The sequence below is a fragment of the Bos mutus genome, chromosome 9, assembly GCF_027580195.1.
Source record: "Bos mutus isolate GX-2022 chromosome 9, NWIPB_WYAK_1.1, whole genome shotgun sequence".
Lineage (NCBI taxonomy): Eukaryota > Metazoa > Chordata > Mammalia > Artiodactyla > Bovidae > Bos > Bos mutus.
The window spans coordinates 74,359,681-74,386,980 of NC_091625.1; the positions used below are offsets into that span (position 1 = coordinate 74,359,681).

At 40.7% G+C, this 27,300-nt stretch overlaps 1 protein-coding gene across 5 annotated transcripts in view; it reads right to left on the reverse strand.

Annotated features, from left to right (window-relative positions):
- Positions 1–27,300, reverse strand: part of MAP7 (microtubule associated protein 7) — a 177,614-nt gene that overhangs the window by 30,816 nt on the left and 119,498 nt on the right. For all 5 annotated transcript variants that reach the window (XM_070376747.1, XM_070376744.1, XM_005899102.3 and 2 more), the window contains exons 3-5: positions 20,581–20,658; positions 5,101–5,264; positions 3,714–3,831 (exon numbers count right to left, since the gene is read on the reverse strand). In XM_070376747.1, the coding sequence (XP_070232848.1) occupies positions 3,714–3,831; positions 5,101–5,264; positions 20,581–20,658 (360 nt within the window). The remainder of the gene's footprint in view (positions 1–3,713; positions 3,832–5,100; positions 5,265–20,580; positions 20,659–27,300) is intronic.

A 27,300-nucleotide genomic window follows, 5' to 3' on the forward strand; every position in this document is an offset into this window, starting at 1 on the left:
GAAATTCAAGCATATGGTTACAATACAACAAACGGAGGAAGACCAAAGGAAAACCAGTGGCGGGCAACGAAAATGACGGAGGCAGCCCATGAAGCAAAAGTGGGTCTACAAGAGGGAACGCCTTCATCATTTCCCAAAGGAGAAACAATGCGGCAGTAATAGTGCTGGTGAGATAGAATGCAAACACCAGGGTCTGTGCATCTGCTGATACTTTTGCTTGTAGAGTCATTTTACAAGGGCACTAAAGTGCACTATAGAAAAACATTAATCAGAAACAAAAAAAAAGCAACACTGCAGGTGCGGAAAGGATGGCCCCTAGAGCATTTCTTTTTAAAAAATCTACTAATGACCACCTCTGTGTGCCTAGATCACAGAGATGAGTGTGGTTTATAGACACATTATAGAATCAGCCCACAAACTTGCCAAACAATATGGTGGCCATGCAAAGACAATCAGAATTAAGTTTATTAATAACATTCTTATTGCTGCTGGATAATTTTAGAGTAATTCTTCAAGTTAGAAGAGAAATAATAGCTGTATAAAAGGGAAGAATCAACTCTGATGGTTTGCCCTCTGAACAGCAGACCAAGCTGTAACCACGCTCATTAGTGTACATCACATTTCCTGAATACAAGTGCGTATAATGAAAGTCTAAAAAAAACCTCATTATTTTATTTATTTAGGATGCAGGGAGTTGTTCTGATCTATATTAGCCAAAGTTAAAGGACTCCTGATGTATTTTGTTTTATTTTCTATGGTCAGCTTCTTCTAAAACTGAACACAAACCAACATATTCCTTGTGGGAGAGACCTTCGAACCCTGTTCCCACATGTCTAAACTACCCCTGGGAGTAAATATGTTAAACTTTCTTCCCCAGAATAATCACTGGTGGCTATTACTTACAGTGTACAGGGGATAAGCATGTCTTCCACCAACATCAGATATTCCTGTCTTCTACAGGGACTCATCTTTACAGTTGAAGCAATTAAAAAATTTTTAATTTATTGACATATCATTGATTTATGTGAAGTGATTTAATCATCAAAAGAAAAAAACCAAACATCATTTCTGTGACTCAAATTCACACTTAATGGATGGGCTCTTAAGGGAATCCTAACAAAGAAAAGACTTAGGGTAAAATGTCAAAAGAAACAATGACAAAATGGGAGGTTTAAGGACACAAAGAAGGATAAGGAAAGTTATTTCCAGGACATTTCATAGCAATACATTGTCTGATATTGCTTTATATGTTCAGTTTCAGTTGGGGGGAAATAGTGTCTATATGCAGGCCTATCACACATAATTAAATTTATGGAGATAAAATATGTATTTATTATATTACTTAACAAATAAGAATCTTTATTTTCCCTCTCTGAACAAAACACAAATTCACAAAAGGATTTAAGAATTGGATTAAAAAGTATAGTCTTTACAAAGCAGGGCTAGCTGACGTGGGAACAGTCAGACAACACATTGATTTGATCTAGATTAAAGTTAATTTCCAGGATTTGTTTGCTGTGTCTACCACAAGTTAGCATTGTTGTGAAGTAAGGAGTAGGCAAAATGAGCAAGACCTGGTTACTGCTCTTGAGATCTTGGCAAATCATTCTGACCATTGAGAATTTTGGTAAATTCTCATTATTTTCAAACTTCTCTATTATAGGAGCTGCTGCTGCTGCTAAGTCACTTCAGTCGTGTCTGACTCTGTGTGACCCCACAGACAGCAGCCCACCAGGCTCCCCCATCCCTGGGATCCTCCAGGCAAGAACACTGGAGTGGGTTGCCATTTCCTTCTCCAATGCAGGAAAGTGAAAAGTAAAAATGAAGTCGCTCAGTCGTGTCCGACTCTTAGCGACCCCATGGACTGCAGCCTACCAGGCTCCTCCGTCCATGGGATTTTCCAGGCAAGAGTACTGGAGTGGGGTGCCATTATAGGAGCAATATTCTCCAATTCACAGCCCTAATAAAAAAATGATTTATCCAACAGCTCACAAATACAACTTTGAGTGGCAATAACAGAGGTCATATATTGAACTCTAAGCATGGAAGCAAGAAGTAAAGCTAAGTAACTTGACATCCCCTCAAAAATGTTGGAGGGAATTCCCTGGGAGGCCAGTGGCTAGGGCTCCCAGCTTCCACTGCAGTGGGTATGGATTTGATCTCTGGTCGGAGGAACTAAGATACTGCGTGTCACACACTGCAGCTAAAAAAAGAAAAGCTTGAAAGTCTGCACAGGTTTACCTGTTTAACAGGCACATGTAAAACATGAAGCCACACAAAAGTGAAATAAGGAAGGTTATAAAAGCATATACCATGATGACTTTTTTGCATGGAACAAATATGCAAAATTATACCTAGAATGAAATATCACATGTAAATGATCCTTATGACCACAGATTTGATGTGCCCCACTGCAAATACAACTGGGTCATGACGAGCCAAGAAGGAAAAAACAAATTTGATTCACTGCATAGGAAAGAAAGTTGTGGCAATATGCTTTTAGATTTTTTTAAATGATGAGGTTATAGAAGATACACTGAATGTTAGGAATGAAAGGGATAGAGAAAACAAACAAAAATCCATAGTTACTTATATGAAAACTGAAAGTTACAATAGCTGTACTGATGGAGGCAGAGTGAAATAAAGCCAAACTGGATGTACTTTGACCTCAGGTGATTTATCAGTGAAAAAACATTTTCTTTAAGGTTTTATCCAAAATGATCATTTAAAGAGAAAGTAAGCATATCACCGGTAATTACTTTATTTCAATACCTTTAAGTCACCCGAGTTATACTATCAACACTTGAGAAACACTGTGCCATGTCCCAGATCTAGGTCTATGCAGTAGGATATTAAGCATGCATTATGACTAAGGCGGCAATGGTTCAGCTAGTGATGAACTGGCCCTAGTCTGAGGTGCTAGCTACAGGTCAGGCGATCAGCAAATCACAAGGAGGTCAGTACCAGGTTTTCTAGTACCACCAAAAGTTGTGAAGTGGTGGTCCAGGCCTGCTAAATCGAGAAAGGTGAATGATGATTCAACAAAACCACCTGGGGACAGAATGTAAGACAATGATTTTCCAAAGTAAATTAAAAAAAAAAAAAAAAAGCTTATTAGACTCACACATATGAAACTGACACACTACATAAAATTCAAGGTGTATTGAATTTACAGTACAAAAATAAGGCCTTTCACTAAGTCCAAATTTTAGGATTTTTAGTCAATTTAAGTACAAGGAATCACGTGGACATTCACTACTATTTCTAGCTTCAGAAATCTGCACTTCCTCTTGCAGAGCCTTTGTGTTCCATATACTTTAGGATCAGAATACATAAGCTCATAGGATTGATTCTGAACTGCGACAGTGCTAGGATTCTCGCAGAAAAAAAGGCAAAACTGGTTAACCCATTCCGTAATCTTGAAACCCCTATGCAAATAAATTACCAAAATAATGTAGAACTGAAAATAGTTGCTGAGAAAAATTGCACAGATTTCTGTTTCTTTAAAGAACTTTGTAACAAATGAGAAAAGCACGGAGGGAGGGGACCTTATCTTCTTATCTCCATCACCCTCTTATCCTCAAACAGTAGAAGCATCATTTCATTGTAGCTTAATTATTTATGCAGGTTTTTTTAAACAGAGTAAAAAAGTAACTGTGACTTTAACTGTGATTTAAAAAATAATGATTTTGGAAAGAGGCTTCTCCATTTACCTGTGTTGTGGATGCTCGGGCTCCCATGGAGAGCACCTCCCCATGACCACCGGTTTTGTTTCTGTTTTGGCTTCTGGCTCCTCTCCATTGTACGTCGCACAACGGCTTCATGACGTTCCTTTAAATGGAACAGAGGAGCTGATGATAAGATTCTACCTGGTTGTTGGAGGATTCTTCAACTTAAGGCAGAGTGGGGTGAGAGGTACTACTTAAATTTCAACCTTAATACTCCTAATACTCAGAAGATTCCTAAACTCTACACTTTAAGGTGAGAGTAGTACTATCAACATGGGGGTGGGTGGGTGGTAATTATTAGGTTCCAGCTGATAAAGCCCTTGGCATACAGCAGGTACTTAAAAAAAGGACTATTACTATTACCACTGACTTCCCAGGTGGCGCTAGCAGTAAAGAACCTGCCTACAAATGCAGGAGTCGTGAGACGCAGGTTCCATCCCTGGGTCAGGAAGATCTGCTGGAGGAGGGCGTGGCAACCCACTCCATATTCTTGCCTGGAGACTCCCATGGACAGTGGAGCCTGGTGGGCTACAGCCCATAGGGTCACAAAGAGTCAGACATGACTGAAGCATCTTAGCACACTGCAGGGAGTGTGATGCTTTTCCATCAACTCACATAAGCCCGTAGCACAGGTCTTAGTTTAAGCAGACGTGTAACACATGTGGTTCTGTATTTAAAAACAGAATCTAGAATCTGAGGATGTGGGTAATCCCAACCCACAATTTAATGGACTGTATGACTTTGTGTGACTTAGCTATTCTGAGTCTAAAGCTTCATTTCCACAGAAAGTGGTAACACTCAAAGGTTGAGTAAGAGTTAAATGAGATAACTGATGTGGAAATATTTATAAATGGTAAAGCCCTACAGAAATCCAGTTGCTGGGATTAACACTTCAGCATGCATGAAGTAAGCATAAATAAGTTATAGGTCCAGACCGGAGAAATGAGTTTTTAAAGGTCTTGTGGAAACAATGACAATCACATCATTCTCAACCTGATTTCCACACCACAACCTCCCTAGAAACTATGAAAGTCAGAGTTGCTGAGTCATGTCTGACTGTGACCCCACGGACTATAGCCGGCCAGGCTCCTCTGTCCATGGAATTTTCCGGCCAAAATACTGGAGCAGGTAGCCGTTCCCTTCTCCAGCGGATCTTCCTGACCCAGGGATTGAACCCACATCTCCCGCATTGCAGGTGGATTCTCTACTGTCTGAGCCACCAGGGAAGCCCGTAGAAACTATGACTGCTGGTAAATCTGCTGCCTCAGACATTCTAGCTGTGCATCATGGCGCCTCGGTGGGAAGCTTCACAGTTAATGTGCTGTTTTTGAAACAGACGTGCCTCCCACGTGTCCCCAGGGCAGCATCTCACCTTGTCCTCCTCGAGCCTCTGCCGTCGCTTCTCCTCCACGGCAGCCCTCCGCCGTTCCTCTTTCAGCCTCTGCTCTTCTAGCTTCTTCTTCCGCTCCTCCAGGTGCTTCTCGTAGTGTTGCCTGGCCCGCTCTTCTCTCTCTAACCAGACGATTTCTCTAGCAGCTTCAGGAGGAAAAACAAGGGAAACCAAACACAGGCAAGTTTAAAACCTTAACAGTTGGGGATGTAGAAGTGGCCCACATTTAACAAACATGGATGGGGTCTTTGGTTTTTATTAACCAACCATGGCCTGTGCTTTCCTCAAATTTTCAGGGAAAAAAATACTACTGTTGATTTTGAGCATAATTTAATATGCAAACAATGAGGCGGAAGAAGATGCACTTAATTCTATTCTTTGGGAACTGGAACAGCCCTCCAGTTTGGTACATTATTACTGCAGAAGAAGGCATGCATCACATACTCTAGCCTCAAAGCTGATAGCAATATGATACTCTCAAACCCAGCAGCACCATCTGTCTCTCTCTTATTAAAATATGTGATATCCTTCAGATCGAAAGCCTGTAACTTCCTTTCAACATAGCATTGGTTCTGCAAATGTTAAAAGGATTTGGGAGAGTGGATATGTGTATATGTAAAACTGATCGACTTTACTATACAGCAGAAACTAAAACAACATTGTATATCAACTATATTCCAATCCCCAAGTGGCACTAGTGGTTAAAAAAAAAAAAAAAAAAACCCGCCTGCCAATGCAGGAAACATACAAAATGTGGATTTAGTCCCTGGGTTGGGAAGATCCCCGGGAGGATGGCATGGCAACCCACTCTAGTATTCTTGCCTGGAGAATTCCATGGACAGAGGAGCCTGGAGGACTACCATCCACCGGGTTGCAGAGTCGGACACGACTGAAGTGACTTAGCATCAGTTCAGTTCAGTTGCTCAGTAGTGTCTGACTCTTTGCAACCCCATGAATTGCAGCACGCCAGGCCTCCCTGTCCATCACCAACTCCTGGAGTCCATCCAAATCCATGTCCATGGAGTCGGTGATGCCATCCAACCATCTCATCCTCTGTTGTCCCCTTCTCCTCCTGCCCTCAATCTTTCCCATCTTCAGGGTCTTTTCAAATGAATCAGCTCTTTGCATCAGGTGACCAAAGTATTGGAGTTTCAGCTTCAACATCAGTGCTTCCAATGAACACCCAGGACTAATCTCCTTTAGAATGGACTGGTTGGATCTCATTGCAGTCCAAGGGACTTTCAAGAGTCTTCTCCAACACCACAGTTCAAAAGCATCAATTCTTCGGCACTCAGCTTTCTTTACAGTCCAACTCTCACATCCATACATGACTACTGGAAAAACCACAGCCTTGACTAGACAGACCTTTGTTGACAAAGTGATGTCTCTGCTTTTTAATATGCTGTCTAGCATACACACCAATAAAAATTAATTAAAAAAAATATTTGGGAGAAAATTCCAAAGATTGGTACTTGATGAAAGATACGCCTCATGGGCATATTGCACTGAGTCAGCAAAAGGTTGTGAGGGATCAAACGAGCAGCCGACCTTGTCTCTGAATTGCTCCTAATCTATTTAGGCATATACAGCTCAAAAAATATTGTTTAATGGATGGACTTAGGGAGTGTCATACTGAGTGAAGTGAATCAGACAGAGAAGGAGAAGTATCATATAACATCCCTTAGATGTTGAATCTAAAAAGAAATGATACGAATGAACTTACAAAACAGAAGGAGACTCACAGACTTAGAAAATGAACTTATCGTTGCCAGAGGGGAGGGATAGTTAGGGAGGTTGGGAAGGTCATGTGCACACTGCTGTATTCAAAATGGATAACCAACAAGGACCTATTGTATAGCACATGGAACTCTTCTCAATGTTCTGTGCCAGCCTGGATGGAAGAGGGGTTTGGGGAAGAATGGATACATGTGTATGTATGGCTGAGTCCCTTTGCTGTTCACCTGAAACTACCACAACATTGTTAACTGGCTATACCTCAACACGAAATAAAAAGTTTACAGTCTGAAAAAAAATAAAATCTATATGACCTTAAAAAAATATCATTTAATGATGGAATGCTTCCTTTCTTCTTTACATATACATGTACTTTCCTCATTTTCGGGCACAAAACTTTTTTTTTTAAATATGATGCTTCCTTCAGCCATGATAGCTAAACACATATTTAATGTGAGTTATTAATATTGTAGGCAAAAATATCCAAACAAAGTATAGAGCATAAACCTGGAGGGCACTACATGGTATATAAATTAAAATGTTACTTTTTAAGAGAAAAACAATGAAATTCAGAACATTTAGCTTCCTCTAGATATTTAATATGAGAGATTCTGTATTCCTGCTACCATTAAGTCTTTTCAGAGCTATTCCCTTCAGGAGACAAAGCCACTGAAAGGGATGTGAACTGACTTGCCTTCCATGGGAAGAAAAGGAGGAGGACAAACGCAAGGGGAGCTTGTTCTCTGACATCACTCAGGGTGGTTCACAGAGATCTGGGTTTCCCCAGCAGCTCTGCTGTTAACACATGGTGAGACCTGGACAATTTCATTTGGATTTCCGTTTTCTCTGGCTTGAAGCATGAAGAAACTGGTCTTTAAGGTTCCTTCCTTCCAATGTTCAAATCTCATGGTTTTAAAGAAATTCTCAGGCTCAAGTTAGACATTTACTCTGAGCAAAAGCACACAGTATGAGGGAATGGCTACCCACTCCAGTATTCTTGCCTGGAGAATTCCATGGACAGAGGAACCTGGCAGACTACAGTTCACAGGGTTGCAAAGAGCACGACTGAGCACACACACACTCAATACATATTTACTGAATGATTAAATAAATAAAAAAAATACTCTGAGAACATATGTTAAAAGTAACATGGACAGTATTATTCACAAAAGCCAAGTCATCGAAGCAACGTAAGTGTCTGTATCAATAGATGAGTGGATAAAGAAGATGTGGTAAGCACAGGCCATGGGATATCACTCAGCCATAAAAAATCATGAAATCTTGCCATTGTGACAAAACAGATGAACCCAGAGAATATTATGCTAAGTGAAATAAGTCCTACCTCAACCTGGCCCCTTCATTCTCCCTAGAGGCCTTTGGCCTTACTGCAGCTTTCAAACAAACCATACCTCCCCCATCTCTTTGCTCCCGAGGTTGTGGTTGTTGGGAAAGTTGCTATCCTTGTTTCAGTCCAAACAGTCATCCTTTAAGGCAGTAGTCTCATAAAAGCCAGATTGCTGGATTCTAACCCTCATTCATTTTTACTACTCCCAGGATGAGGCCTAGCAATCTGCATTTTAAACAAACCTCCTAGGTTATGTTGATCCCAGGTGATCCATGATGGCATATGGAGGACCGCTCTTAACTTCTCCAGAAGTTTCATCTCTTCCAGGCTCAACACAGGTCTTATGACTTCTACCACAAACTTAAGCATTTCTTATATTCTGATTTCTGTGTAGCAAGTGACTATTTCCCTTCCTTTTCCTCCCATTCACTATAGTGTTTTTCAGGGCTTCCCCAGTGGCTCAGCTGATAAAGAACCTGCCTGCCAATGCAGGAGATGAAAGAGACACAGGTCCGATCCCTGGGTCTGGAAGACCCCCTGGAAAAGGAAATGGCAACCCACTCCAGTATTCTTGCCTGGAAAATTCCATGGACAGAGGAACCTGGTGAGTTACAGTCCATGGGGTCACAAAGAGTCAGACATCACTGAGTGCACATACACAGATAGTGTTTTTCACAACTTGTGTATAAGCAAGGGCCTTAACAATTACTTCCTGATTTATTGCGAACAATTGTACTTCTTGACTCATTCACCCTTAACTGTGTGGTCTTAGGCAAATTACTTAACTTCCTTACTCCTCACTTGTGTCAGGGTAAATTGTGGCTAAATATGGGGCCTTCTCATAATGTTTACTGTGAGGATTAAAAGAAGCATTACACCTAACACAGTTAGAACAGTTCTCAGCACTTGGTAAGCATTCAATAAATATTAGCCATTATTGCCAAATTTGTCACCATAATTTCAATTCAGAAAATTCAAGGTAGTGCGCTATCAATCAAAACAGAGCTAGATATTATAACAATAACAGTTTTATCCCAAATAATCTTTTAAATGAAGAGCATTCCTTTATCAAACTCTTAACTTCCACTTCTATTTTCTACCAGGAAGTGGAGATCCTATTGCAGTGCCTTCTTGAATAATTGTCATCTTTACACAGTCATACAGAGAACAGGCAAATAATGGTGAAATAGCAAACAATGGTTTCATATTATTGCAGAGAATGGTGGTGAGCACCAGGATTTTTACCAAGTACAGATCCTGTGACCCTTTAAACAGAAGGATAATGCATAAAAGATTTCAATATTTTAGTAAGAACTGAAAGCTAACTTATCCTAAGAGGTTTAGTTACTTAAAATATTCCCTGTGGATGATATATAATATCAAAGTTTTGTATTTTCTCATTAAGAAATGAGGCTTCTGAGCATAAGAAAAAGAAATCAACACTTGCTATGGCCTGAACTGTGTCTCCTCTCCCAGCAATTTGTACACTGAATCTCTATTGCCCAAAGTGACTGTATCTGGAGCTAAGGCCTTCAGGAGATGGTCATGATTATATGAGGTCATAAGGGTAGGGACCTAATCCAACAGGATTCAGTTCAGTTCAGTCACTCAGTTGTGTCCGACTCTTTGCAACCCCATGAATCGCAGCACCAAATTCCTCCCTATCCATCACCAACTCCTGGAGTTTACTCAAACTCATGTCCATCCAGTTGGTGATGCCATCCAACCATCTCATCCTCTGTCATCCCCTTCTCCTCCCACCTTCAATCTTTCCTAGCATCAGGGTCTTTTCAAATGATTACTCCCTTATAAAAAGAGACACCAGGGAGCTCCCTCTCCTCTCTTTTCATGCTCAGAAGACAGACCAGGTGAGAACAAAGCAGCCATCCATGAGCCAGGAAGAGAGCTCTCATCAGGAATGGAAGCCTACCAGAGCCTTGATCGTAAACTTTCCAGCGTCTGGAATTGTTAAGAAAAAACAATTTGTTGTTTAAGCCATGCACTCTATGGTAGTCTGCTATGGCAGTATGAACAGACTATATAACAGCTCATTCAGTATTTAAATCATTAACGATCACTAATTTCACAGAGCTCTATGAATGAATAACATGTCCAAAAAGGACCTGTGGTGAATATCATTAACCTTTGCTCTTGTGACGTTAGGATTTTCTCCTGGACTCTGAGATCATAATATAAAAATGAAATGAAAACCCATTGTGGCCCCTGGACATGAACAATCCAGTCCCATCCCTGAGCTGCTGCCACCAAGGTTATACTTCAGTGACCCTGTAACAGCTGGTCAGTGACACACAAAGGGGAAATCCACTGTCAACCTGGACTCTATTTAGAAACTTGACTCTTGTACTAAAGCAACAGTGACTCCTGAACTAAAAGGAGTTTGAAGTGAAAGGGTACTGGATAGAGCAGCAGCTCTGGCTTCACAGGAACCTGAGCTCCCCCTTCCCACCACTCCCATTACAGAGGGACTCCTTGTTACCTCCAACCGTCCTCCCGCCAGAGTTGCCAGATGAGCCCACGGTAACATATAAAGTGTTCAGCGAGTGCCAGGTACACAGTAGGGACTCAACACATGTAACCTCTACACCTCCACACCACCAACCCTACCCCTACCATCGCAAGGGGAAAAAAGAAAGTTTAAAAGGAATAAAACTAAGCCTATTAGTTAAGATTGAGACTTTTAGACCAGGCCAAAATCTGAAACGCCCAAGTTATGTTGAAGCCAGACATGCTGCAGTCCATGGGGTCACAAAGAGCAGGACACAACTGAGCAACTGAACAACAACATGTTGTTTAAAAGAAACAAACCTAAAACAAAGTGTTAAAAAAAATCATAAAATAATGAATGAACAAAAGCTATCAGGCAAATGAAAACAAAATTGTAATAAATGTGGAATAATAATTCCATTTTGTCTGGCAGTAAAGATAAAATGAAATAATAATAAAAAAAAAACCAAAGGAGTTAAATAGCTCTCCCAGGATCACAGTGTCTAAAAGAGGAAGAGTTGAAATTATAATTCAGCTCTGATTGTAAAGCCTGTACTTTCAGTTACCCTACAATACTTCCTCCAAATTCACAACTGCCCGTTTAAAATTTCCTCTTGAATTTCCTGGTCAGATCCATCACATAACCTTACTCATTATCTCTACCTCAAACCAGAACCTGATCCGCCTTCTCCACTCTGAAAGCAGATACACGACCTCCCAAGAGTTTACGAAGATCTCTTGGAGTCACCCTCAATTTCTCCTTCATGGATGTTCCAACCCAACTCAACACTTCCACAACTGACCTTCTCATTTTACATCAGAATTTAGTGTCTTCTCTCTCATCCTTCCGACTCAATTGGATTTAAGCCCTCATTTTTTTCTTACTCCTGGGGTTTAGTCTATTTCCTCTTCACAACCATCCTGCATACTGTTCTCAGACATCTCCCTCCCCCTGCCACTGGCCCCACTCCCAAACAAAACCTAATGTCATAGTCCTGCTTGAGGATCTGTTAGTGCCCCCTGTCCCCCAGTTCAGCTCCTTTGACTGACCATATGATCCTCTACATTTTTACGTGCTACCCCTGCCCCAAATACCTCTTCCCACCAGTCAAACTTCAGTCATCATTCAAGTTCTAGGTCAAACGGCTCTTCCTCTGAAAAGCCTTCCCTGGCACCAAGGTCACTCCCATAGTTCCTCTGCACTCCTACCTGTACGCCAGATGGTAATTACTCTGCTCTTACATGTTTCTGAGTCTTTCCCCACATAAAACAATGACTAGTTTAGCAAATGATTAAAGTAAGTCTGATGAGGAATGAGCTAAGGAATTAAAGGGTTATATGACCTCCAAGCAAAGTGATTTATATTGAGCCTTAGTGTTAATTCAAAGCCTTTTCAACCAGTCATTTAAACTGTTTTCCACTGTCCTCTCATTTGAATATTACGCTGGAGAACTGCCTGGTAACAAAGGTGACCTTGTAGGATACCCACTACGCTGCATCTCCTGCCTGAGGGGACTTCCTACTGTCTTCATCCCTGGACACAGTGGTGGACTAATGAGATTGAGCTGCTAGGGCAGAGCTGAGGTGCTTATACCTGTGAAAGACATTTTCTTTTGAGACGGGAGAGCAGCACTGTCCCAGGACTTCTTATCTTCAGAGCTAGGCTCAATGGAGTGTTTAGCTAGGCTTAAGTCAATAGAGTTTTGCTAAAGCACACAAAGCAATGATTGTCCTCGGACTCTCACTGCCTCGACCCTAATCTACTTTTACTCCTCCAAAAATGTTGCCATCCTCTTCCCTCACTGTCTTACTGAGCCCAGCCTACTCGACCAGGAAGCACAAATGCCCCTCTATCTCTGCGTCCCCGAAGCTCAGAAGCATTGGTTTCTCCAGTCCCAGGCATGTCAGCCAGTCTCTGGAGTCACCTGACCTGCCATCCTCACCTTTATCATCACAGTCGTCATGGTGAGCTGTGCTCAGCTCTTTATGCTGACACCAGTGATTTATAGGCTTTACCTTCACAGCCACCTGGCAAGGGAGACACTGCTATTAAACTTACAGAGAAGGGAAGTAACCTGCTTGAGGTCTCACAGTAAGTCAGCGGGGGGACTGGAATCCAAACTCTGGACTGTCTGACTCTACAAACAAACAAGGAACCATTATGCTAAAAGGCAGGATTGGGAATACTTCCCATGACTAAGGCTCCTCCTCTAGACCGGGAGAAAGTGGGCACCCAACGTGAAGATCCTGATTTTCTCACATCACTCTTGGCCTTCATCATCCGTTTACAAGACCCCTTACTTTTCAGGCTTTAAGACTGTGAGCTTTACAGGCAAAGTAAACTTGGGAGAAATAAATAATGGCTGCTTAGTCACAGTGATTCACCTGATGTTAAAGCTTCAGCCTGTGAGTTAATTAATCCATTCCACAACAAGCGTTTATTCTTCCCAGTCCTGTTCCTGACTCCTGATGCAGCGCTGCAGTATGCGCTCATGTCCGTATGCCTCCCACTCACATGTACTCTGACCCTTGGCTGTTCACAGCCTGCCTGGCAGCCTTGAGAGATTTTGTACACTCTATTCATCAAGAGACAACTTTAGGAAACCAGAAGCCACAGATGACCACAGATCTGTCAAAGTTTTATCCAGCATATATTTGGACTAGAAAGACTGCTTGCCCGAAGCCCAAAGTCTGGGTTTTGGGTGTGTGTGTGTGTGTGTGTGTGTGTGTGTGTGTGTGTACGTACTGAGGACAGTTTTGTCAAAACCAGTGACTTCCTTATATGTCTAGCAATGATAATGTGAAGTATGAAACCAGGGACAATTTCACTTGTGATTCTAATCAGAGTACAGCATCACTGGTTGTTTACTAATTAATTCTACTCTATCAACATTTTTGAGACGAACATTCTAAGCCAGATTGAAATGATCATGTATGTCTTGACCACACTCTTAGTAACACTGCTGCCCCTGAGTTGACAACATGCTGAAACTGGGAGTGGGAAGAGAGGCAAAGCAGAAAAGTTATGACTGGAGGGGCAAGAAAGTCTGGTGAATTTATCTGAGAAACAAGGCAAATATAATCTAATTGAATGTGAGAATCTTTTTTGTATTATCTTATGGTTGTTTCTAATATATTACATTCTGACAGATATCTTGCACAGCTTTGAACTTAGCCACAAAACCCAATATGAATGAACTGAATGAGAGAGTTGAGAAATTTAATTTTTTTCTTCATGAGCTACAGGAGTCAATCATACAATTCACTGATAATCTTTCATGATTTTACAGACTCTCAAAAGCCTCTGATCCAACAGATCAGATGAGATCAGATCAGATCAGTCGCTCAGTCGTGTCTGACTCTTTGAGACCCCATGAATAGCAGCACGCCAGGCCTCCCTGTCCATCACCAACTCCCGGAGTTCACTGAGACTCACGTCCATCGAGTCAGTGCCATCCAGCCATCTCATCCTCTGTCGTCCCCTTCTCCTCCTGCCCCCAATCCCTCCCAGCATCAGAGTCTTACCTCAAACTTAATCTGTATCACCTTCAAAAAGGGAAATCTTATATCTTCCTAAACACAGAAGACTACTTGCCTGCTCAATATTCCTCATATATTCCTTAGAATTTGTCAGCATACTGTAGGATTATTAGTTTCATAACATATATGAAGACCAAGTAGTTTCAAGGTACAACCATTATATAGATTATCTTTGTGTCCTTGTTCATCTAACTGAGAAACTGCTTAAGAATGAGATTTTCAGACTTGTTTGACTGGATTTATAAGGACAGATATTACCTGATAATTTGGTAATATCTAACTAATTTGCAGTATACCTGTGGCATATACATTGAAATGCACAGACTATTCGCTTACCATTCAACCAACAGCTGTTAGACATCAACTATGTGCCAGGCACTTTTCTAGATACTAGGCTACAGAAGTTAAAAAAAATGACATAAGTCCTTTCTTATAATAAGCTTATATTCCAGTGAAGGCAGACAAGACAATAAACAAGTAGAATATCAATATATACATGTTTAGATGTTGCAAATGACATGGAGAAAAATAGAGGTTGCTAGTTTGGGGAGCTGCAAATCTGAGGAAGATGGCCAGGGAAGGCATCACTAAAGAGATGGCATTTAAACAATACCTGAAGGAGGAGAGAAAATTATTTACATGCATCTCTCAGGCCAAATATTCCAGGTGGAGGGCATAGCAATGTAAGTTCTAGGAGGTTAGAAAATTGATCTTTCACTTCAATAGCCCCAGGATTTCTAGCTCAATAGTGACCCCATATCAAATACTAGGTGAATGAATACGTGAATTAAAATAGCATGAAATAGCTTCTTAAAAAGGAGGTGGTGGTAGTGGTGGTGGTATTACTTTACTAAAGTCAAAAATTTATATTACATAAATTTCACATGCTTTGATTCTTGCAGATGTTTTAGAAGACAGGTTAGTAACCAGGATCTATTCCAAGTTCTTACAGACTCTTAATGACTCCAAGGTTAACAAACGGTCAATGCCACAAAGTATTTTCAGAAAGATGTCAGAATCTGCTCCAACACTTACCTTTACCCTCTGGTTCTATGTCAAGTGGACAGTGAGCACAGCATGCACATACCCTGCTTGTATGTGGAAGCAGAAAGGCTCGTCCTCTACACGAGAGCTGCGTATGTGCCCAGCTCTGAAACCTGAAAAAACCCACCACCTGAATACAAAGCACAGGGACTGCTCTCTGTGTAACAGCATCGCCATTTGCTGCAGAATGTAAACATGGATCTTGGTGACCCTGTACATAAACAGCTGATACGGCAGAAAGAAAAAAGGGTCCAGTTCCTTCCTTAAGCTAAATTATCCCATTGCATTTTAAAAAAAAAAAAGACAATGCATAAAATAACTTACATCAGCAACTATGGCAGGCTTACACAACAGAAAGTACAACCATTGTGTTAATTTGCTCCTAAACGGGATAATACAGAGTGAAGTGCTTAGAACATTGCTTTACCCATAGTCAGTGCTCAATTAACATGATTATTATTAATAATATTATTAGTATTTAATTAAAGGCTTGAGGATAGTCATAAAATTATGCACCTGTTTTATATTTAGCCCTATGTACTGGGATAAAAAGAATTAGAAGACTATGACCATATTCTTTAAAAGCTTGAAATATATACAATTAGAACGTTCTATAAAGTCCCACTAGACAAGTTCAATAACATACAAAACAGCTAAAACATGATAGTTATGCAAGGTACAATATATAGTAAGAAAATGAGAGTTTCCAAGAGGGAAACGATCATAAAAACTAGGAAGGCTTCAAAAAGAAGGACTGGTACTGAATGTGACAGATGGACCAAGTAGGTCAGTGAGACACTTTTGGGTAACTAAAGTCCAAATTTATTAAAGTCTGCAGTAGGATGATAGCAGAAGCAGCAAATTTAAAGGCAAGGATCTGAGCCCTCTGTTGAAGACAGAGGAGCACTGGACCTGTGACTATGTGTTTAGGGACAGGCTGTGAGGCAACCTCCACCTACAAACCTGAAGCCACCACTAGAAGACTAGGCTGAGTCCAGACTGACCAGTAGGCCCTACAAGTGGCTCAACAGGCCAGCATGGAGACTAGGCAGTGCACAGCACTGGACCACCGGGAAGAGAACTTTTTATCCTGCAAAAGATTCAGTAGTTAAGGCTGGGAGTCAGAAAGATGCCAGTGCCTCCAGCAGCAGCAGAAAGTATTAAAAAAAAAAAAAGACCTGAAAAATAATGCTGTGGGGGTGGGGAAGGGTGGAAGGCATATTGGTGCAACTGACTGGTACACAGCAATGACTCAGAGGAGTGAAAGTCGATGGACAACTTACTGTATAGAAGTTGATTGAGTTTTAGACGATAGGAAAGCATCTACTACCTTAAAGAGTGAGTTGGGAATGTGGAACCCATAATATCAACACAGGAGAGTAGAAATCATGAGAACAAATACAATTCTCCCCACCTAGCCCAGGAAAAAAACAAAATTAAAGCTTAGAAGAGAGATGGTAAAAAATATGCAGAAGTCAAGAGAGAAGTTTGAAGGAATGACCTGAATTAGAGTCAAATGAAATAGACTAGTTGAGGACATTTCTTCATGAGAAAACCTTTTAAGGCAGAAAAATAAAGCTTTCAGAGTATATATGCCCAACCAAATGAACAGAACAGTCCCTCACTTCAAGAATTATGCCTGATTTTATGTGATAAATTGAAGGATAATGTAGAAACAGCAGGCCACATGACATAATCCTATCACAATGCATTAAAGCATGACTCAGAGATTTAACCCACAGAAAGTTATCAACAGACCCTCTGTTTGCAAAACAATACAGACATGACATGTCACCCAAAGCAAAGATCTTTATTCTCCTTCTTTCTACTTTGCTTTTTAAAATGTGGTCTTAAAAAAAAAACTTCAATGACTTCAATATTAATTTCAGCCTACATTCAACAGTAAATAATGAATCTCACCAGCCAATTGCTTTCAACTTTGCTTTGTTGGAATTTCTGAGATGTATTCTTTTTTTTCCTTTATACTTGGAAAGCTTTAAACTTTGAAAGCTTGGTAACAGTTGATATTATCAACTGCTTTTGTGTTTTCAAAAAGCACACTCCAAAGATCTTTGAGATAATAGCCACTCCTCCACCCTACCTGCCATTTTTTAAAAAACACTATTCCGCTGCCATCATAGTTTCTGCTAACAGTTTATGGGTAGTTTATCAGATGCCCTTTGATCTTCTCTTAGTACTAAAATCTTTTAGAAATAGCCCTTTTGTATTCTAAGGCACAGCTTAAATCAGATGCTAGGTTTTAGATGACTCTTCACAAACGTAAGGCCACGTTTCCATGTTTGTGTATTTCTGAAGATTAATTTCTACTCAGAGAACTTAAGTGGAAAAGAAGAGGCCAAAACACATTGGTTTAAAATTTTAAAAGGAAATACAATTAATGCAGGAAAAATAAGAACATAAAAATAAAAGTGCAGAGCAAAATAAAATATAAATACAATAAATAAAATGCTACTTCATTAAAACTATGGCTGTCAACAACAAGAGAAGAGATCAAAAGTAAGGAAACTGTAGTATTAAATATAGCAGGGGTAAGAAGGAAGAAAAACAAAGCCTAGAATACGCTGGGTGTGCTAGTCGCTCAGTTGTGCTCGACTCTTTACAACCCCATGGACTGTAGCCTGCCAGGCTCCTCTGTCCATGGAATTTTCCAGGCAAGAATACTAGAGTGGGTTGCCATTTCCTTCTCCAGGGGACCTTCCCAACCCAGGGATAGAACCCAGGTTTCCCGCATTGCAGGCAGATGCTTTATTGTCTGAGCTACTAGCTCACCAAATAAGTTGTGACCACAGGATAATATAATAATTTGAACTTTACTTTGACCCATATATTAATCTGATGATGAACAGATGTTGGATCTGTTACCAAATCCCCTTTTGCCACCTGTCCTCGCACCACTGCTCTGCAGTCCCCATCTCTTCTAGTTCCCTGGATGACTCTGTTCATCCTCTAGCTGGAAGCTCAGGTGGTCCCTGACATCCCCAGGCTGGGCTAGGTTCTTCTGTGGGTTCTCAATGCCCCATGTGTGCACTCCTTCAATACCATCCTCTATTAGAATTGCTGTGTGTTTATCTACCCTCTCCCACCTCCCACTAGACTGCAGCTAACCCTGGAGGGCTGGGTCTCAACCTTTATTCATCTTTTTCGCATATAGCAAATATGCTATATGCCTGGCAAATAGCAGTCTTAAAATATATAAATTAATGATGCACGTTCTACACCACTGATGTATGGTCTGAAATATGCTTTAAAATATGGGGTTATATATTAAGAAGAAACCCAGCCACTTAACAGATTAAGCAAGGCAACTTACAGAGGGAATCTGCAGGCTCAGAGCTATACAACTTTATAGCATAAGAAGGGAAATCATTATTGTGTGACCAGCATAATCATGCTTTCCATGATAAAACTAGTAACACCTGGATTTGAAAGACAAAGAAACCCGAATGGAAAGACATGAGTTAAGGTGTAAAAGCTAATTCTTGATGGGATTTAAATCATAAAGGAATAGTCTCCTCACCCTATGGAGCTCCTTTAACTCAGACAGCTATGAATCCACATTGGGATGGTAAGGAGATATTTAATAGGGTGAAGCCTAACCCGACAGGGATGGGGTGGATGGGGGAGAGTGCTTTTCCCTGTTTGGATGGATTCAAAACCAGAGTGTAAATACCAACCACCCTGAAGCAGCTTCCTGGTGGCTCAGAGGATAAAGCATCTGCCCGCAATGCAGGAGACCTGGGTTTGATCCCTGGGTTGGGAAGATCCCCTGGAGAAGGAAAAGGCAACCCACTCTAGTACTCTTGCCTGGAAAATCCCATGGACAGAGAAGCCTGGTAGGCTACAGTCCATAGGGTTGCAAAAAGTCGGACACGACTGAGCGACTTCACTTCCACTTTCTGGAGCAGCAGCCTGTTGCTTTATGCTCATCTGGAATCTCTTCTTGCTTCTGTAGCTCTGCCTTTCTTTCCCTCTCAGTTCTGATCCACTTGTCAAACTGACCTTGCCTGGGGAGCAGTAGGCACAGTTCATAAAAGGAAGAAATCCAGACTGCACAGCACTCCAAGCAGAGAGGAGTGGAACACGCCACAGGTAGCCCTGTTCTCCAGGAACCAGTGGCTGGAAGGAGACCTCCCAGAGGTGGGGAACTTCAAGCGTAGGCACAAACTTTAAACACAGAGAAATGCAGCTTGTTAACTTCCAGCAAGTCATTGAAATTTGTGTTGGAAAAACCTTGGCATCAGAAGAAATAACCTCACATGACCATGATGGCAAGGGAGAGAAAGAGGCCTGTGTTCAAAGAATGTAAACAATGTCAACAGACTTTGGAAAACCAGCTTCCAATGAACCTCACAAATCTGGGTTCTTGAATACAAATAATCAGAGATGGGATATGGGGCTGGGTTCTCCAATTGAAACACTAACTCTTATAAAATGCAGTAGAACTTTAGAAAAGTTATAAGTCATCCACTGGAAAGATTGTGACAACCTAAGTCAGTTCTGGTTTTAAAATATCAGACACCCTGGAAACACTGAGACACATGACTAGACATTTCATCTTTCCAAGGCACATAAAGAGAATATCCTGTCTTGGCAAACTTTGCATAAATGGACATTCAGGCAAAGGAGGAGCTGGCACCAATATCCTTGCTCAATGCTCTAGAAGATGATCGCTGAGTGCTTGGATCTTGGCTTCCTGATCAGCTAGTCCCGTGACCCAGCTTTCTAGCTGATCGTGTGGCAAATACTGCAGTTCTTAAACTTTTGCAAGGGCCTTGGGTAACAAAAGAAAAGTCAGACATTGCAGCTCAGGTCTTGTGTTTTTCCTGGCAGCATACTGGTAGCATCTGTCTATAAATTCAGCAGCAGTGTTCTTTTTAACGTGGAAAGCAGTGAGTGCCCTAGCACTAACAGTCTCATAACTGGCACATAAAAAGAACCCTATGCTTACTCTCCTGGTATTTTTTAAGTTGTAAAATGTAAGCTGAGCCATTATGCCTCTCATACATACATTCCTCCAGTGTCAGATGAAACTGTCTTACACCAAGAAATGAAAATCTCCCTAATCTTGGGCTGGACTTCATTGTGGGTAAAAATTTGGTTCTATGTTTATATCACATTCTAAATTCTGTCTCCCAATCCATCAGCAAAACTCATAAAGGCATGCAAGAGAGCATGGCTATTATAGAAATGTCTGTTTGCTTAATGTTAAGTATCCATTATCCTAGGGGGGAAAAAGTAACATTTCAACAACAGTGTCTTTGAAAGGGACATACCTAGCTGTTTCTCCCGCTCCTCACGCCGCTCCCTCGCGAGCCTCTGCCGGTCATCAACACGAAGCACAGGTGGCGGGTCTGAAAAGGAGATGGGAGACATAAGAGGAGCAGATTTTTAAAAATGATATACACTGATAAATATCTGTCTGGTACATCTGATGAATGAATTGTTACTACATCTTACCTATAGTAACATTACAACAATTATGACCATACTTGTAGTGATGTACTTTATTATAATTTTCCTGAGAATTTCCCAGTATTTTCTGCAATTTAAAAATATTATATATGAGGTTAGATTCTATGAGTTCTCATCACAAGGGAAAAAATCATTTTTTTTTTTTTTTATATCTATATAAGATGCTGGATGTTAACTAAATATATTGGAATAAATATGTCATAATACAAGTCAAGTCATTATGCTGTACACCTTAAACTTAGTTTAATTGATGCTGTATGTTAATTACATCTCAATAAGACTCAAAAAATAAGTAAAAGAAAAAGACACACAGACAAAACAAATTATGTAAAAACATAACTGTGCCTTTGGCTTATTTTCATCAAACACTATTCATGAGGTTTTATGTTCCTAAACTACTGAACTCTTATTATTTTTGTTTTAAAAAGTCTCCTGGGGCTTCCCTGGTTGCTTAGTGGTAAAGAATCTGTCTGCCAACGCAGGAGACACAGGTTTGACCCCTGGTTTGAGAGATCCCACATGCTATGGAGTAACCAAGCCATGCGCCACAACTACTGAGCCTGTGCTCTAGAATTCGGGAGCCACAATTACCGAGCCCACATGCCCCAGCTACTGAAGGCTGTGTGCCCTGAAGTCTGTGCTCTGCAGCTAGAGAGGAGTCCCCGCTCACCACAACTAGAGAAAAGTCAGAGCACAGCCAAATAAAAAATAAAAAAATTAAATTAAAAAAAGTCTGCTCCTTAACAACAAATAGAATCCTAAGTGAATTTATTCTACTAAATAGATGGTCAGTCACCAGTTGGACATGAAGAGCCCAGCTTTGAAATCAGACAGGCATGAAATCACTTCTGGTTCTGTTTCTCTCACTTGCTATGAGACTTGGCCGAGTTACTCACCCAGCTCTCTAAGTCTTAAGCTGTGACATCGGTTTCATGGGTTTTTACTGGTTGTCTATGAGGATAAAATAGACCCTATCTAACATTACCATATGGATTAAATAAAATGATGCTTACAACAGCATTAGCACAATGTCTGCTTCTGCTGCTAAGTCGCTTCAGTCGTGTCCGACTCTGTGCAACCCCAGAGGCGGCAGCCCACCAGGCTCCCTGGTCCCTGGGATTCTCCAGGCAAGAACATTGGAGTGGGTTGCCATTTCCTTCCAATGCATGAAAGTGAAAAGTGAAAGTGAAGTCGCTCAGTCGTGTCTGACTCCTAGCGACCCCATGGACTGCAGCCTACCAGGCTCCTCAGTCCGTGGGATTTGCCAGGCAAGAGTACTGGAGTGGGGTGCCATTGCCTTCTCCAGCATAGTGCCTAGCACTTGATAAATCTCAGTAACTATCTGCACTCATTGAATACACTAAATATCTACTGTGATCAGGCAGTGTTTTATGTGCTGAAAGGAGAGCTATTAACAAAAAAGTCAGAAATTTCTGCTCAAATAAAGCTTGCTTAGGGAAAACATATGTAAAATATAGAGAATGGAAAAACGGGCAATATATATAATGTTCTGGAGAAGGAAATGGCAACCCATTCCAGTATTCTTGCTTGAAGAATTCCACAGACAGAGGAGCCTGGCGGGCTACAGTTCATGGGGTTGCACAGAGTTGGACTTGACAAAGACGACTTAGCATGCAAGCACATAGAATGTTGTTGTTTTAATAGCTAAGTTGTGTCAGACTCTTTTGCGACCCCATGGACTGGAGCCTGCCAGGCTTCTCTGTCCATGGGATTTCCCAGGCAAGAACACTGGAGTGGGTTGCCATTTCCTTTTCCAGGGGATCTTCCCAATCCAGGGATTGAGCCCAAATCTCCTGCACTGGCAGGAGGTTCTTTACCACTGACCCACCTGGGAATGTTAAGACTGAGATAAATGTTAAGGAGATAACAAAGCAACAAAACGGACTGTGAAATGGCAGGGATGGAAGGTTGGGCATTTTGGATAGGTGCCAAGGGAATTCTAACTTGATGGTAGCTTTTGTGTGTAAAAACTTGATGGAAATAAGGGAGCTGTCTGTGCAGACATTCCAAGAGGTGAAAAGCAAGTGCAAAGGCCCTGAGGTCGCAAGTACCTAAGATGTTCAAGAAATGACATGAAGATCTGAGCCACTGGAGCAGAGTGAGATCATTTAAGCGATGGAGCCAGAGGCTGGGGTCCTGGTGAGGACTTTGGGTTATGCTGTGAGTGAGATGCCACTAATGGCTTTCCAGCAGAGGTCTATAAAAATACACTCACTCTGCTGTTTCTAAATAAAAACAAAAGCATAGTAATGATAACAATGGTGATGATAATAATTACACTTAAAATCAGCATTATTTTCCTTGCTATTAAATTAACAATTTAAAATCTCACATTAAAAAGAAAAACCTACTGGAATAATACTTTAGAGACAACATAGTAGTACTTCAACAGATTTAAAGGCCTTGCATCCCAAATGCCTCCTAAATGTTAAAGAATTTGAACATTTAAGAGAAATAAAACTGTATGAAAGTGCATTAGAAGCTGCATAAACCTGGCAGTGGGGTCATGGGCAGGACCAGGAGATGATATTTTGTTTATTTCCTTTGCTTTAAGGTATTTTTTTAATTGATAATATGAACCCCTAACTAGCTCATATTAGTTATGATATTTCCCCCATTTGCTAATCATTTATGAGGTTTCAAATATTTTTTATGTAGAAAAATATAGCCTTTGGTCCCAAAAGGTTTGCTTCTGACGCTAGAAAAGAGGCATGCAGACCGCCTTAGGCACTTTGTTAACGGTCACAGACAGGGGAGCTTTGCTGTCGTTTGTTTTTGGAAATGACAGCCCTATCGAAATGATATTTTGAAGAAAAAAATGATCTAAGAATCCAAGCCAAAATGAAGTTAGAAGCAAGACTTGTAGCAATTACTTATTGCTTAAAAAAAGTCCTTTAATAGTGAGGTTTTACTCCCTTATGAAAACTTTGCACTTATTATGAAACTTGAAAACCATAATAACTAAAATAATATAAATAACTTTTATTTATAAAAGTTACATGGGCACATTATAGAAAGTATATAAATAGAGACAATGAAGTAAAATTCTGCTCATAGAATACCGAGTATATGACATTTCTACAAATTTCACACAAATTTTGACAAAAATTTTCAGAAGGAGTTTTTAATAACAACATAGTCATCCTCACCTACCCTCTTCCACCCCAGTTCAGTTCAGTCGCTCAGTCGTGTCTGACTCTTTGTGACCCCATGAATTGCAGCACGCCAGGCCTCCCTGTCCATCACCAACTCCCGGAGTTCACACAAACTCATGTCCATTGAGTTGGTGATGCCATCTAGCCATCTCATCCTCTGTCGTTCCCTTCTCCTCCTGCCCCCAATCCCTCCCAGCATCAGAGTCTTTTCCAATGAGTCAACTCTTTGCATGAGGTGGCCAAAGTACTGGAGTTTCAGCTTCAGCATCATTCCTTCCAAAGAGATCCCAGGGCTGATCTCCTTCAGAATGGACTGGTTGGATCTCCTTGCAGTCCAAGGGACTTTCAAGAGTCTTCTCCAACACCACAGTTCAAAAGCATCAATTCTTCAGCGCTCAGCCTTCTTCACAGTCCAACTCTTACATCCATACATGACCACAGGAAAAACCATAGCCTTGACTAGATGGACCCGTGTTGGCAAAGTAATGTCTCTGCTTTTGAATATGCTATCTAGGTTGGACATAACTTTCCTTCCAAGGAGTAAGCGTCTTTTAATTTCATGGCTGCAGTCACCATCTGCAGTGATTTTGGAGCCCAAAAAAAGAAAGTCTGACACTGTTTCAACTGTTTCCCCATCTATTTCCCATGAAGTGATGGGGCCAGATGCCATGCCAACATTCAGATCTTAGTTTTCTGAATGTTGAGCTTTAAGCCAACTTTTTCACTCTCCACTTTCACTTTCATCCAGAGGCTTTTTAGTTCCTCTTCACTTTCTGCCATAAGGGTGTCATCTGCATATCTGAGGTTATTGGTATTTCTCCCGGCAATCTTGATTCCAGCTCGTGTTTCTTCCAGTCCAGCGTTTCTCATGATGTACTCTGCATAGAAGTTAAATAAGCAGGGTGACAATATACAGCCTTGACGTACTCCTTTTCCTATTTGGAACCAGTCTGTTGTTCCATGTCCAGTTCTAACTGTTGCTTCCTGACCTGCATACACATTTCTCAAGAGGCAGGTCAGGTGGTCTGGTATTCCCATCTCTTTCAGAATTTTCCACAGTTTATTGTGATCCACACAGTCAAAGGCTTTGGCATAGTCAATAAAGCAGAAATAGATGTTTTTCTGGAACTCTCTTGCTTTTTCCATGATCCAGCGGATGTTGGCAATTTGATCTCTGGTTCCTCTGCCTTTTCTAAATCCAGCTTGAACATCAGGAAGTTCAAGGTTCACGTATTGCTGAAGCCTGGCTTGGAGAATTTTGAGCATTACTTTACTAGCATGTGAGATGAGTGCAGTTGTGCGGTAGTTTGAGCATTCTTTGGCATTGCCTTTCTTTGGGATTGGAATGAAAACTGACCTTTTCCAGTCCTGTGGCCACTGCTGAGTTTTCCAAATTTGCTGGCATACTGAGTGCAGCACTTTCATAGCATCATCTTTCAAGATTTGAAATAGCTCCACTGGAATTCCATCACCTCCACTAGCTTTGTTCGTAGTGATGCTTTCCAAGGCCCACTTGACTTCACATTCCAGAATGTCTGGCTCTAGGTGAGTGATCACACCATCATGATTATCTGGGTCGTGAAGATCTTTCTTCCGCCCCAACCAACGCTGAGAGTCCCAAGTCAATACCTGGTGTCGCTGCAGTCATGAGGCAGCACCCAATTATGCAAAGGAACACATGCCTTTTAGATGCACAAAGAAAGGGCATAGTTTACCTCTGATTTCTGTGATATCACTCCATATGAAAATTACACTCTTCACATGTAATAAACTGTATTCTGTCTGGTAACACCAGTACCTCAGAAACCAGGCTGTATATAGTGCTATAAAGATATATCAATAAACACTATAAATGAGGCCAATGCTTATGAGTTCAATAATTCTCCCTGGTCACTTTTGTCACTTCAGCACTGATGTCAACCACTATTGATTTAGAATTCGATTTGAGAAAGTAAAGAACAAATACAACACATTTCTGAAATATAATGTGCGTAGTGGTTATCATAGTCTACACAATTTTGGTTGGTTTCTGGACCTGGCACTAAAAAGCACTGTAGAGTGCAAAAGGTATTCAGTTTGAATTCTGTTCCCATCCTTCTGGTCACATTAATAAGAAGGTCACTTTGTTACCGGAATGTTAATAAACACCCTGTTGCAGATTAAAGATGGCTGTGAATATGGGTAGGGCGGAGCGGAGCCGGGTCAGTTTTGTTCATTGATATTCCCAACGCCTAGGACTATACCTGGCAGAAAGGAGGGCATTCAACGAATATTTATTAAATGAAAGAACAAACGAGCCAGCAACCTTGGCTAACGTTTGGGGCCTACACACTCTAAACGTTAATGGAATTAACATTCACTATGAGGGCAAACTCATACCAAACTTGTATTTGACGACAGATTTTTTAAAAGGTATTAGTAAATACTAGTGATTACAATTCTAAGGTTTAATCATTAAAAACTGATTACAATGACCTTTAAAGGTAGGATTTCAGGAAAAAAATACAATTGAATAATTGCAAGTAAATAGCGAATTTTCTGAAATGTTTTTTTCTCCATCTCATTTCTCTCCTCATATCACTTTTTTTTCTGGAACAAAATGAAGGTAGAGAAAATAGTTTGACATCATGACTATTTCACACTGTTTCCCAATAGATCTAACAGTTAGAATAGAATTGTTACTTAATTCTTAGAAGGAAAAGTTTTTAAGAGAAATAGGATTTCGGTGGAGACACACTTGCAGCCACACTCTGCATCCAACCTTCTACCTGTGATAACTGAAAAGTAAGGGGACCACCCACACCAGGGTACTTTTGAGAGTCAAAGGGCATGCTGATAATAGCCTGTGGTTACATGTGAAAACAGGTACAGTCCTGAAACAACTGGAACTAAAGCGTGACCCTCAAAGATCAAGAAAAACAAACTCACTGTGACAAGGCTTTTTATAAGAACTCACTATACTTTGACTCCTGTCTGAACAACTACTGTCAGGATATTCGCATTTGGTTAGGGCAATACTCAAAATATCCCCCAAAGAGCATGTACTTCAAGTTCCTGAAGTAAGAAAAGAAAATAAAAATGCTTTAGACAGACGTTCCCATGACTCATATCCCATAAAATCAAAAGGTTTTACTCAAACCTATAACTCCAACATGGAACCTCTGATATCATCTTCAGAGAGACTCAGGAAAATAACATGGTGGTTTTAAAAATAAGAGTCTTTGGTATATCTGTGCTTATGTGTATATACAAGAAAGCAGACACAGTATACTTAAAAGACACAATCTGAAATGAAACGTCTCCTCACTGAACTTGACTCTAGCAATATAAATCAAATAGTTCTAT